Source organism: Poecilia reticulata, linkage group LG23 (genome assembly GCF_000633615.1).
Source record: "Poecilia reticulata strain Guanapo linkage group LG23, Guppy_female_1.0+MT, whole genome shotgun sequence".
Lineage (NCBI taxonomy): Eukaryota > Metazoa > Chordata > Actinopteri > Cyprinodontiformes > Poeciliidae > Poecilia > Poecilia reticulata.
Genome location: NC_024353.1, coordinates 17380123 through 17394352, shown reverse-complemented (window position 1 = coordinate 17394352; position 14230 = coordinate 17380123). Strand labels below are relative to the sequence as shown.

General features: G+C 37.5%; 1 protein-coding gene across 3 annotated transcripts; it reads left to right on the top strand.

Moving 5' to 3' along the window:
* Positions 1 to 2748: 2748 nt before the first annotated feature.
* adm2a (adrenomedullin 2a) lies at positions 2749 to 10053 on the top strand. Of its 3 annotated transcripts, none has more exons than XM_008401527.2 (3): positions 2749 to 2834; positions 3145 to 3317; positions 8657 to 10053. In XM_008401527.2, the coding sequence occupies exons 2-3, from the start codon at positions 3220 to 3222 to the stop codon at positions 9066 to 9068; spliced, it is 510 nt and encodes a 169-aa protein (XP_008399749.1). In that variant the 5' UTR covers positions 2749 to 2834; positions 3145 to 3219; the 3' UTR covers positions 9069 to 10053. The 3 variants fall into 3 exon arrangements, with proteins under 3 accessions (XP_008399749.1, XP_008399748.1, XP_008399750.1); XM_008401526.2 differs by having other exon boundaries at positions 3056 to 3317; XM_008401528.2 differs by having other exon boundaries at positions 2761 to 2834; positions 3154 to 3317.
* The last annotated feature ends 4177 nt before the right edge of the window (positions 10054 to 14230 follow it).

The following is a 14230-nucleotide window of genomic DNA, read 5'->3' as shown; positions in this document are numbered from 1 at the left end:
TTCCATAGATGTAGATAAATGACTCTGTGCCACGATTATCTGCTTCACAGAATATTGAGTCATGTTCGCTAATTGCCACCAAAACAACAGTAAAAACGGGCCACGACTGTGAGATCAATTATAAAGAGGAGGCATGTGTTCAGAGCTCAAAAGATTCTGAATCTCTTACATAAATGAATCAGTAACAGTAACAGCAAAGAAGTGGCCTATTTTCTCAACCAGATCTGACTGATCAATGGGTTACTTTCAGATATCTCTGTTAGGACATCTTTTTTTGTCTTTTGATGGTTTTTGTTGTCATATGCAAAGCTGAGGTCTACTGGTATGTCCAAGATTCTTCTGCAAATCCTAAAATGCACATTTTTCACTTCCCTTCTGGTACATTGTCTCTGCTAGAAGTGCATGTTTCCCCCTAAGAAAGCTGAAAAGAAGACTCTCAAAACAACATATACCTTCCATAAGATTATGGAAAAAGTATCCTACTCTATCTACTTTAGCACACACCATTTTACTCCCTTCATTCCTACTTCCATCCACCCATCCATCCATTTTCTGCTGCTTATCTGGGGTCGGGTCGCGGGGGCAGCAGCTTCAGAAGGGAGGCCCAGACTTCCCTCTCCCTGGCCACTTCTTCCAGCTCCAGTATGTTTCCTACACATGCAGCATACAATATGGAGAGGCAAACTAAACAAATGTTACACAACTTATATATTCCACAAACTTTACTTGATTACTCCACATCTAGATGCACATAACATATTCTTTCAGAAATACAATTATCTATGTTGGATTTAAATATTCAAACCTTCAGTTTATTAATATTGTACCACCACACAATAACAAATGCAATTTTAAGGCACTTTACAAGACAAACAAATCCAGAGATATAACATCATTTCAATCATACACAATCATACACAGCGATTCAAATTCAGTAACATTCACTACAATTCACTGGCAGTTCTAATTCATTTTATCATACAGTTTCCCATAATGAGGAACTCCAGGTGATTGAACCCGGTCATTGACTTTGGACCGGTTCCTCTTGAGTTACAGTAAGTCACTAATGTCCACAGTGGACATTAGTGGACATTAGTGTTGCTCCATGGTTTGTGTCATTAGTGACTTACTAATGCCAATAATGACATTAGTAAGTCAGACATTAGTGACTGATCAGTCACTAATGTCCACAAACCTGTTTGGTTTAGCAGCAGAGTAACCATCTTGTGAGTCACTATGTTTTGTTTGTTATCTATATATTGCATCAGCAAGTGGATCAATCAACTGAAAACTACAGACCAACCAAAAGTCTACTGGATAATCAATCACGTTTAGGTTTTTTCAGCCACATTAATAGGTTTGCACTGACTAGACCGTTGACAACATCTTCATCAGGGTTCCTTGGAAACCAGCCTCTGACGCAGCACTAGATGTTATTATTAGCACAAAGACCAGTCAAAGAGAATTTAGACATAGAACAAAAAAAATTCCTGCCGATATGAGATCTGAGTCATTCATTAAAGTAGAGAAAAATGTGTTTAGACCTGCACCGTACCTGTACCTACCTGTCTTAGAGAATGATTCAATGAGATAGCATGCAAACAACGTTTTCATGCTTTATAGTATTGAATCATACTAACAATAGACCAGTTCCTACCAGGAACCACTGAGCAAGAGTGACAACAGCAATAAAATGTTTATGTGGGGGAATTTAACAGTGATGCCACCCAGCGACTCATGACTAAAACTCAAAAGCATCAGGGGAGGTTGTGGAAGATTCCTGCATCCGGTCATATCTGTGCTAAACACTTGGCTGAAGGCGATGATAAGGGACTGGAGAGGGGTTCAGTAGAATTTCTTGAAAATGCAGCTTCATTTCATAAGCATTCACATGGTGGATTATGATAGCAAAAAGTCCTCAGAAATATACCAGTTTTTGAAACGAGAATATAAACTGTGTCCTTTTATCCAATGACCACTAGAGATAAATGACAACCCCCTCACAATCAACCTGCAACAACATGCCACTAAAGGCTATTAGTAAAGCTACCTGCAGTTCATTACTGAAACTTTACAGCTGATGTTCAGTCTAGAGCAAATTTAACAAAACTATAATAAACTGTAAAGCTTTAACATTCTTAAGATCCTGTTGGAGTTGATTTCAGGTTCTTCTACCACTCAACTTTTACAGCAATCTCTCTTTTCCAGAAAAATACACAATCCCATAGAAAATCAATGATGTAAGCTTATAAAATTAGAAAATGTGTCTCTTTTCACATAATGTAGCCTGTAAATAAATGTGTTAAGGATTTTGAAATGTATGCGTCAAATCAAACAGAACACACAGAATGTTTTTTCTGTTTTAGCTGTTTCAATTGTTAGTTCTGTTTAGAACTAAACTTATTCAGCAAGTTTAACTATTTTATTGTGCTGATTTTTTTTTTTTTTTTTTTTTTTTTTTTTTNTTTTTTTTTTTTTTTTTTTTTTTTTTTTTTACAGAGAAAGCCTTCAATGCTTTCAGTTTTATTTAATGCTGGTTTACTTTTTAGCTCATTCCTTTTATGGTTATAGAAGTTACATTGCATTTGGGCATGGAATGCAATTTATAATATTTTTATAGCATCTCCTGGATTTTATATCAGTGCAATGCAGAGTAGTAAAATTTCCAAGGATGTTAAATACTGGTTAGTTGTAACTCCACCCACTCTATTTAAATCCACTATGTTAGTCAGCATTCAGCTTCACATTGGAACTTGATCTTGACCAACAGGATTGGAATCGTGGGAATAAGAAGACTTTTGACTGACTCCATACTCTGAGCTCTACCATTAAAGGTAAGAATTTATTTTGCATAATGTGTGGTCTATGTGTAAATAGGTAATCTTTCAGACAAAGATTTTCTATTTTTATTTTGTTTCTGCAGAAACAAAAGTTTAATGTAGAATTCAGTTTGTATAAGGCAAAAAAATATGCCTATATTTAAATATACTTTTGCCATCATAGTCTTTTAGAAAAAAAAAGAAAAACATGGACTTTCTTTTGTTTTCTTTTCCAGTTTCCCAAGTTGGAATTCTCAGCTTCAACGTTTTGCTATAATTTTTTTATTATTATTATTTATTTATTGCTCTCCCCCCATTTTTGGAGGGCTGAAAGTCGGTGAGGTAGCCCCCCTCCAACTCCTGCAGAGAGAGGGTATACAAAGTTGAAGCTTATCCGGAGATGCGGTCCTTCCTCCCGCTTGTCGTGTGTTGCATCAGCCTGCTCTCCCTCCAGCAGCTGTCGGCTTCACCGGCCGGGGAGCGTCCTGACGGAAACAGGTACGACAAGCTTAACCACCGGTTAATAACGCTTTACTACTGTTTCCGCTGCTGTTGTCGGTATAATAACACACTAATACAATTGTTTTAGACGATAAAACAAAGCTACACATGGTTGGCTAAGTTTAAAAACATTTACTCACCTGTTACTTTACGGCAAATTAGTTCACGTGAAGTGCTGCAAGTCGGAAACCTTAAAGCTGAATGGGTAGGAACAAGCTACTTCTGCAATTGCTCTGTTTTTAATTTAAGAAGTTAGAAATATGGGTTTTCTGCCGATGTGGTGGTGCGTAACAGATCCAAACTAGCAACAAGACTAACTAAAGTTTGTTGCTAGTTTGGTTAACTCTTAATTTTCTGCCCGCGTGTCTAAAGAGTCACACAAGTGTGAGTGTTTGGAGGTGGTTGCTGTTATGTGGTGCAGTTTACAGATGATGAGCTCTACAAGGGCAAAAGCTGTCTACAATAAAACACTTTTTTTCTTCCTTTTTTACATTATTGTGATAATTAAAATAAATAAAAAAATAATGCGAATATTTGAAATGCTTAAAATACCACAATAGTTCGAAACTACTGGTTATTATTATTATAAAAAATTATACAGCATTTGATGAGGTCACGGATTAAGTTCTAACGTGAAATAATATTAATTTTAAAAAAGCTACAATTTAGCAGGTCCAGTATAAAAATGACCCACATTCTGAATTTAAAGTTGAAGTGAATTGTATTTTCTATACTATATGCCTCCGCATTTAATCCCCAAAGCACGTGTGACATATTCTACGTCGTCTTACACAAGGAGGGGAAACCAGTTTGCTTTCATGAATGGAGTCCCATAATGGATTATTGTGAATGTGACGATAAATGGTACCTGTAGTTTTCCGCCCTTTTAAACTGCAGGGGTTTTAGTCACAAAGCCCAGCCATAAGAGATTAGGCAACAACCAGAGCGCTAAGTAACAGCCTGCAGACCCAGTTTGATGTGTGCGCGGGGTCAGCAGCTATACAAACTTGTGTTGCAATGTTGATGATGCGTGTAAATGGCGCCTTCTACTGGTAGAGTCTGATAAGACGATGCATTCTTTTTTCTTTAGAGGCAACTTTTATGTATTTCCATTCATTTGTGAGTTAAAGCAACTCAAAAGTAATAGACCTAAGTGTAGCAGTAAATATTATGAGAAAGTGNTATATATATTTTAGACATGTATTTATTATTTATTTGCTATTAGATTCCAGACACTTTTTTGTAGGCTGCCTTTCTCTATCTATCTAGAGAAAATTCCACTCATTCACTTGCTTTATATTCAAAGGGATTAAACTGTAGGAATGGTATCATTGAATTTGTACATTTGAAACTGTAACTTTAAAAAAGTTTTCTACACTTTGATGCCAATAGCAAGCAAAGCAAATGCCCAGTTTGAACAAAGTCTCTGACTGAAGTAGGAAATGAAAAAGCTTCGTGACTGAAAGAATATGAATATAACCCAGTAGATAACTCAGGAAATTTTGAAAATCTTTTTTCTCTTTTATGGTGTCCAATTGTAAAATAATAAAGTTGGAGAAAAATCCCCTCATCGCTATACATATGTCACATGGCCGACTCAATAAAGCAAGAGGGTTTGGAAGAATAATAAAGCTAACATCTGTGCTGATGATCTAACACTGTTGGAGGCAGAGCATTATCACCCAGCACCATCTCATCTCATTGCCTATTGATGTGAGCTCACTGTGTGTGCGAGCGCTGAACACCTGCTGCTGAAACCTTCACCTGCCCAGCACCTTAATCCCCTCAGTCCATCTTGTCTCTGCTTAACAAGAGAGTCCTAATCCCTCCTCTATCCCTAAAGACGTGTCTTTTTCCCAGTTTGATCCAGTCTGCTACTTCCCCTTTCGAGCATAATTGGTCGTAAATGTTCCATTGCTTTCTTATTATGTCACTAAATTCTTACTCCCAGTTCCATTGAGCACATGATGTCCTGTTAATATCACATGCTGACAGAAGAATAACATCAGACATAACTATTCTAAATTTCTTTCGCCTGTTAGACACTGGGTGGATTTCTGCCATTCCTTCCACGTTCTCTCTGTAACCTGATAAGGTAATGCTAAAGAAGTACTTAAGATGCAGAACTGGCGCTTGCCAAACTAGGAGTGATTGCATGTTTTTCTGATCACATGCAGCAAATACCCTTCATTTTCTGCTGAAGTATTTTTTTTAATGTCTTCTTTTAGGTTAACCAGTTTTTATCTTTATTTATCTCACTAAAATATGTCAAAACTTGCCCATTTTAGCTAATATTTCTAGCTAAGAACAATGACCTTTCACTCACATTTTAGCATTAGTACATATCTTTGGTGTGCCACCAAAGCTAACTTGTGTTTTGGTTGTTGAGCACTTTACAATACAGATTACTGATTAAACAACTCATTGTTTTGAGATGAAGGACATGCCAAACAGATTTGCACTTGGACCCCTATTGGGCCCCAGTGTGTTCGCATCAGGGCACAATAACATGACAGTTCAGTCTGGGTGCTTATGTTGTAGTCCAGGTTTGTTTAACGTCATGAGAGGTCACATGACGTTATGTTTTTTTCCCATTAAATCATTAATGGGGAAAAACAAGAGTGAGCTACAGACAACCTTTAGAAACAGACAGATTTAATCTCACACAGGGTGTGTCCTGTAACATATTATTATTACAACTATTAATTATAATAATTACTATTAGCATAGTAATTATTATCTAATTAATAATTATAATAACAATATAAGGATTTTAAGTTAGGTATTTCAGCGTTCTGTGCATGGGACTGAAAAGTTACAGTTGAGCAGGGTGAAAGCAGTGACCAAACGGGGAGAATTCCATTCTGGATTATCTTCTTAGACCAAAATCCAACCCTGGCACCCATAAAGAGCTGCTTTCCACATGGAAACCCATTTTAGAGAGGCGTGACTTTACATGTGCTGTGTATGTAAGAGAAGCAGCACTCATCTGATGATGTGGTTGAATGTTTTGTTTATTGATCACAGGGCTTCAGATGCTCGTTCTAGTTTAAACTTTTGACTTCAACTATCAAAACCACAGGGCTAGAATCATCAGCACCGCAGATTGTAGTTCTGTGTTGTGCAACAGTGGAGTCAGTGTATGAGTCATACAAAATATTACCAATTTAAATCCACAATGAATTTCAGTGTCAATATGCAATGGTGACTGCAGAAACAAGACATGCGTCCAGTAAGTTAAATACTAGTCCCACTGTTTAGATGGGTGATGTGGCACCATGACACACCAAGCCTGATCTGAAAATAGTCTGCGGCATCCCATTATGCAACCGTCTCTCCAGCAACAGCCTTGTCTTTGGCAACTGAGTCCTCATCAGGCTACCATACTTGTTTGAATAGCATTGACCTTCCATTTTGTGCCAGATTACTGTACAGCATCTCAATGGTACACAGTTTTCAGCCACTCAGTGGGAGTAAAGTCTGAGTGCTTGAGTTGAGTCAGCGTTTTACTGAGTATATTTAGAACAGCTGTGGTGTCTGTCACTGACAACTTGGTGCTAAATTTTTCTTGTAGTTGGAAAAGCAAACATATGATGTATTTGCTCAGCTGTAATGTTCCAACAGAATTATGAAGGTTTACTTCTCGTCTGCCAGGTGTAGTCATTTTTTTTCAACCCTTTTTTCATTGGTGGTGATAAGTTAGACACTCAGCGGCTTGACTCTTATTGATGAGCTACCAGGTCAAGTTGTAAGAACGATACCCGTTGTTCAAACAACGAACAGATGGTAGTGATGTTTCCACTGTTTACTGAGAGGCCAGTACATTCTGCTTGCTTTGCTGACCGTGTTCTTTCTAGTAGAGAAATTGTCCCAAGGTCCACGTTCCAGACAACACATTTCATGCATGGATCAACGAAAAGTCAAGCGATCTCCAAATAACATGGTTACATCAAAAACAGACCCTTTTTAACATGAAGGAACTTGTTACTGTGCACAGATTCACTACAAGAACAGCTAAAGCTCCACTGGTTTGCTTTATATTTGTTCTGTTTCCCCTGGAACCTTTCAGGAAAACTGAAACAAGTCTCATCAGGTTTCTTGATAATGAGATCCCTTGCCTATTTAACTAAAAACCAACAATAATCAGGTGGCGACGTAAAACATTTAGCAACCAAGGCTGACTCAGGAGTATGCTATTGAAGGCATCAAAAGGCTATTTACTTTTATGCCCCAATTAAGAGACAGGCATGTTGAAATGCACAAAGTTGTGCTCACATGCAAAAGATAAACAGATGTTGGTACTCCTACTAAAAGTTTCACAGTATTAGCTGATCCTAACCCTACAAAGAAAACAGTAGGATATACATGCATTACTAAAATTTGTACTTATTTCAAAAGAAACCCATTCATATTACTCAGTGATATAAAATATTATGTAGTTGGGAAGATATACTGATCTTATGAGCTGTGTTTGTATTTCAGCATACTGTCATAACCAGTTTCTAGTGTGATTGGTCTGTTTGTGGACAGGATTTGAAGTTGCAGAAAGGAGGGTGTCTGGTTTGGGAATCTCAGGGTCTCTTTTTCTTTGGTTTGATGATGTGCTTCTGTGTGTGTCTTTGGATCATGACCCTCAGTGTGTGCTAGAATGCTTTGCTTTGTATTCTAACAGTATACATCACAGTCATTCAAAAATCCGTTTTTATCCCTTACAGTTTGTAGTTGTTACTCGCTTGTGACTACTTTTCGATGTGTCTCAGTGGACTGATATTAGTGGGACGACTTCAACTCCCCATTCTGTGTGAGGACATTCCAGCTGATCACGACATGAAAAGAACATTACACGACAATATGGGTTTCTGTTCTGGGTCTCTAACAGACTGGCATCATGCTTAGGGTTGTACCTCCTTGATGGTATTGCCGTCTCCCCAGTGCAGCTAACAGGACTTAGCAAGTACAGAAAATGGGCAGCAATTTAACCACCCATAAAGAGGCGTTGTCCGTGTCAGGAGTTTTTGAGGTTTTGTAATGTTCCTCAAAATATTTCTTAGCATTTTTTGTGGTTTGGCATGATGCGCCATAATACTTGAGGAGACTTCTACTGCTGACTTGGTGCAGTAGATGTGCTTCAGTTTGCTGAAATGTTGAAGTTGAAGGCAAGTATTACATGAATGTCTGCATTCAAGGTTTGCATTGGGCCATTTCAGATTCTGATTAGCTGAACATTTTTCTTGCTACTACTGTTTACTTAATCCACTTATATTTCAGCTTCTTCTTCTTCTAATCCACTCAAAAACCTAAAAGAACACCTTTTTTCTGGCTTTTTTTCTTTCCAGACTGAATCATCAAAAAGAACCAATCGACCAGGAAAAGGAGCTCTCCACTCCCTCAGAAGGCCAGTCCAACACTGTCCCAGCATCTCCAGCAGCAAGCAAACTCCATAAATGGATGTTAAGCCTCATGAGGCACCCACCGACGTCCGGTTTGAGGACGGCATCTCCTGGCCTGACATGGACACAGGCTGATGAGGCTTTTCAGATCAAGAGAAGGGCTAAGAGATCTCGTGGCCATGGACACTCAAAAGGGGGCAGAAACCACCACCAGCATCCCCAGTTTAAGAGAGTGGGGTGTGTCCTGGGAACCTGCCAAGTACAAAACCTCAGCCACCGTCTGTATCAGCTCATCGGTCAGAACGGCAGGGAAGAATCATCCCCCATTAACCCTAGGAGCCCTCATAGTTATGGATGAGCTAGGTAGCCCCATAGAAGGTCTGTCAGTGTTTGTCTTTTAATTGTCTTAGTTCTAGTTTTTGCATTTAGGATTAATCTAGTGCACAGTCAGCTTTGACTTGTTTTAGAAGTTTCCTGATTTTACTGTTTGTACTTGATTGATTAATTTTAAAGTTAAATTTTAAGATCAGAACGGACCAAATCAACTCCAAGGTTCGACCATCTCCGTCAAAGGAAAATGGACATTAAACATTATGGATTTGTCAGCTTGAATACTAAAAGGAAGCCAAAAGCTGACATTGGGACATTTTAATCTGGATAAAGTAAGAATTGAGCTGTGTCTTCAGTGCCATTCAGTGGAGTACTTGTTGCCAACTGAATTTCATAGCTTTGGCTCCTTTGCTCTTCACTGATCACACACTTAAGGCCCTAATTGTGGATTAGAAGCTGCACCATGAACTGGAGACTGTCAAAATCAATTTGTTCCTGAATACCTTTTCAACAGTCAAGTGAACCCTTTTACCTCTCCATCAGCTTTGAAGTTCATACACTGTGTCTAACATGAACTCAGATCACCACAACAGACCTTGAGTTTGTAGCTGAACTTAATCTGAGATCATCCACAGCCAAGACTTACAGCAAACATTGTGATTTAAGACCCCATGAAAAGGAAAATAAGAGTCAGCATGCAGGGATTAGTTACTGAGTCAAGAAAAGTTCTGTTTCAATTTTGTGCTTCACACAGTTTAAAATAAAAGTGAACACTATAGTCTGATTAGAATTTAATTGTTTGAGTGAAAACAATGAAATGCTAGAAATAACTTTAAAAAGTATTTTAGCAGTTAGATCAAATCAGAAAAATAACTTTTTAAAAATGTATCAACAAGCTTCTTTGTTTAGTGGACTAGCAGATGAAGTTAGGCTTCATAGTTTCAACAACTTAAAAAGTTAAACTCCTGAGTCTCTTATGTCATCCAAGTCGAGTCTACAGCAAAGATGCGAAAGTAGACAAATCAGAAATAGGTAAAACACCCTAGTAAAATCCATTTACTTTCATTTTTACTTCCCAACTATGTAATATGGCGTTACGATGTGGGTTTGAAACAAAAACCACGCTGACCAAAATGCTAGCTGTACAGTGCCTAGTTTCAAATATGAACACAAATAGCCAGGCACCAGCAAAATGCATGCCCCAACATTTTGTTGTCTTCTATTTATGTCTGCGTCTGAAATGGTGGGCATATGATAGACCAGAAATTGCTGGGAAACAAGGTCTTGTTAGTCCACTATGGTATAATTTGTTTGGGTCTTAAAGTTCTCATCCATCCAGCCTTCGCTTTTCTATACCCACTTAATCCCGTTTAAGGAAACCACCACCAAGTGAGTGGGTTATGTCATAGAGCTGGCATAGAATATAGTCTCTATGCCAGCTGTAACTGGGCAAGTAGTGGGAAACAATCTGGAGAAGTCACCAGCCCATCATGAGGCCAAGGTTATGATCCTAATGTTTCCACACCCTAATCATCATATTGCCTAAATCATAAGGTTGAGACACAGCTTGAATCAACAAGTAGAATCAGTTAAAATTTGAAGCAACAGGTCAGACTTCAGTCAAAACCGGAAGTCAGTGTTGGCCTGCAAAACTCTGACAGGTGCATCTTTGGTATTGGTATTAGATGTAAACTTTTTTAATAAACCTTCATAGATTCATAGAGTTGGAGTACTGTTTGAATAGGAAAGAGAGTCATTTAATTTCATTTTATTATTATTATTATTATTATTATTATTATTATTATTATTATTATTATTATTATTATTATTATTATTATTATTATTATTATTATTATTATTATTATTATTATTATTATTATTATTATTATTATTATTATGTTTCTATTTAGTTTCTATTGTTTTCTGTAATCTTGAAACAGCATTAGTAAAATCTCACCAAATACCTGGAAATACTTGACTGACTGAGTGGCCTTACAGTATGTGACCCACATGATATGATACCATGTTCTTTATGTATTTTCCACTGTCTTTATTTCTTCCATCTTCCATCTATTTTTTTCCACCCTGGTCAAATCGTGGTAGCCAGCGATTCCTTGGTCTTAACTCTAATGTGTTCAAAGCCTCACTAAGGTAAATCGTGCCTTTCTCTCTGCTGTAACGGAGCTTATCAATGTCTCGTGACAGATCATTAAACGGCTTTTAAAATGACAAACAAAAACATCTCTCTACTTTCTCGAAATGTAACTTTTCAGCCATTCTATGTGGCTGTTTTGGATGAGTGTGTTTTGGATGAGTTTTGCCTTATCACTGTTTTGCTTTCGCAGTATGTTTTTGGGACGTCACACATTGCGTCATACGGAGTTGCGTTAGCAAACCCTACCACAGTCAACGCCTTCCGGTTAGAGACCACGGACAGTGTTTCAAGGCTATCCATGACTAAGATTCATAGGATGTGATGTTCCTGTTAGTTTCTCAGCAGACTTGTTTTCACATTTGAGTGTCACGTGTTCTTCTTTAGGGTCACAGGAAAGCACTTTAATACAATCATGTTGACAGTTTTTTTTTTACAACTTGAATTTCAATGTTGAAGAGCTAGTGACGGTAGGATGAGGTGCTTCCTGTAGAAGTTGTCTTATTGTCTGTGAAGATGTACGTGTGCTCCCTGTGGTGTGAGGAGTGTTGAGTGCACTCGTGAATATATGTTATACTTTTGTATTTAAAGAAAGTTATGTATTTAAGTATTTAACTTATCTTGTATGATAATGCCTGAATGTCACCGAGAACTATTTATCTTGTCTTTTCCATTGTTCCTTATCATAGTGGGAATTAAGTTTGTGACTGTAGTTGAAATGTTACTGTTTGACCATGTTCTTCAGTCTTTAAAATAAAGAACCATACTGTGTATAGTGACAGAGTACTGAGTGTATTTTAAATGTTTATGTGCAAAACTTTTCATAGTTTTTCATGTTACAACCAAAACCTTATTAAATTTAAAGAAATTTTTTATTTAAAGAGTTTAAGAATGAAATCCTTTTGTTGACATTTTTGCCCATTCTTCTGCAAAATAGCTCAAGCTCCGTCAGACTGAATGAGGAGTAACAGTAAACTTATGGTGGAAGGTTTTGCTCCAGATTCTCAGTCAGTTTTAGGTCTGAATTCTGACTGAGACATAATTACGTTCTGATAGCCATTAGCTACCTGCTGTAGCTGTAGGTTTAGGGTGGTGGTTCTGCTGGAAGCTTATGTCTCAAATCTTCTTCAGCATCTAGCAGGTTTTGTTCTAGGGTTGCCTCTTAGCTCCATTCATCTTTTCATCAACTGACCAGCATCCTTGTTCCTGCAGAAGAAAAGACTTCCCACAGCATGGAACAGGCACCACCATGTTTCACATTTGGTCATATGCTATTATGTTATTTTATATGTTATTTTGACCAAAGTACCTATTATCACCATTTAATCTAATGGAAGCTTAAGAGTTGTGACTGATTTTGAAAGGCACTATAAAGACATTCAGGATGTGATCCCTCTTCATGTTTCCAGGCCTTTGACCTGGAAACGTCTCAAATGTTGCAACTAAAGTCAATCATTACATGATGAAGGCTGATGGAGGGCATTGGACATTGTGAATGAGACATGGAGGGATCAGGACATGATCTGATAGCTGCAACATCAGTGTGTATGACGGAACAGGGTTAATGAGTGATGGAGGGAGTCTGACCAAAAGCAAGACCAGGATTTGGTATCCAGAGGGGGCGGAGTTCAGGGGAAGAGTGCTGAAGGGTAAAAGGGGACGAATGAATTTCTCAACCCTTGATAGATCTTTAAAAGGGTAATTTTTGACGTATTTCTTGGAGCCAAATGCTTTGGAAGGGGATTGTCACTTTTCATTAAGTCCAGTTAATTCCTGACAAGAGGTCAAATCCCTGCCTTGCTCTACCGCACATCACATGTTTGCCACGTTTGGCTCCCATGATTCTTATTAAAGTTACGTACGTTCTAAATATTTTATCAGAATTGACTAAGCTAAGTAAAAAATAGGTACTTTATAGTACAAACTACAGGGTGAAAATAGCAATATAAATGATTTTATTATTATATATTATTTTCCATGACCGCCCCCCTCCCCTGACCGCACGTCACTGCTGTCCACCTAGCAGTCTGTCATGCTGTCCACCCTGGATGCTGTCCACTCCTTGGTCTTAAAATGAGAGTTTCTTTTACCATTTAAACTTTAAAAAGTGGAACGTAGTAAAAAGGGCTGAATTCCTGTCTTAGCAGGTGATGCCAGGTGGGAAAACAGCTGAATGAAGGGTTTGGTCAGGTCTTGTGATCCCAAATAGAGGACTTATTGCAGCGATTTCCAGCCCAGTGGAAACTCACAGGGAGCTGTTCTGGCTGCCTAATGGAAACCAAACAGTATTTGACACATGGCAGATTTGCACAAGGTTTACTCCTGTTAAGTTTCCACAGCAGTTAGCGGATTAAAGCATGCAGAGGTTCAAACAAGTGAATTTGAAGATATTGTCACAAACTGTCAAGCTGTCTCTCAATGTTGTTACTCAGAATTTAGTTTATGAAGAAGGTTGAAATCTCACAGCAATAACACAGACTGATTGATGTCAATTATTTTATTCTTCAGCTGTTCTGATGTTTCTTTAAGTCTAGTATAAAGCTTTTTGAAATCTTTTAACCTACTTCATGTTGTTAGACATGAAACTAATTAAAGTTTCATTAACTTTAATTAGTTAATGAAACTTTAATTAGTTTCATTAACTAATTAAAGTAGTTAATAAAATGAAACTCAGATTTCTAAAAACAAATGCTAGTTATAGTTAGTTAATGTTTTAACAATGACAGCAGTTACTGTTCTATGAAGGGCCAGGTTGCTTCAGAAAAGCTTATTTAATAGAAATTCTCATCTGAAAACTGAATTTATTTTTCCTTATTTTTTGCCTGAGATTAAAATGTGTTTAACAATCTGAAACATTCAAGTTTGACAAATGAGATCTATTCTATTCTATTCTATTCTATTCTATTCTATTCTATTCTATTCTATTCTATTTTCAAAAACTACATTAAACTAGTTTTTGCTCTGATTGTGTCTTGGAAGTAATATATTCTGGAACACAAATCACACACCAAGCTGAACTTGTTTCTGTTTCTAGCTGG

What these genes read in the sequence shown, in the direction of transcription:
- adm2a (XM_008401527.2), top strand. Translation starts at nt 3,220, where the DNA reads ATGCGGTCCTTCCTCCCGCTTGTCGTGTGTTGCATCAGCCTGCTCTCC. An exon ending in GAGCGTCCTGACGGAAACAG is followed by an intron (nt 3,318 to 8,656) that starts GTACGACAAGCT and finishes TTTTCTTTCCAG; the next exon opens with ACTGAATCATCAAAAAGAAC.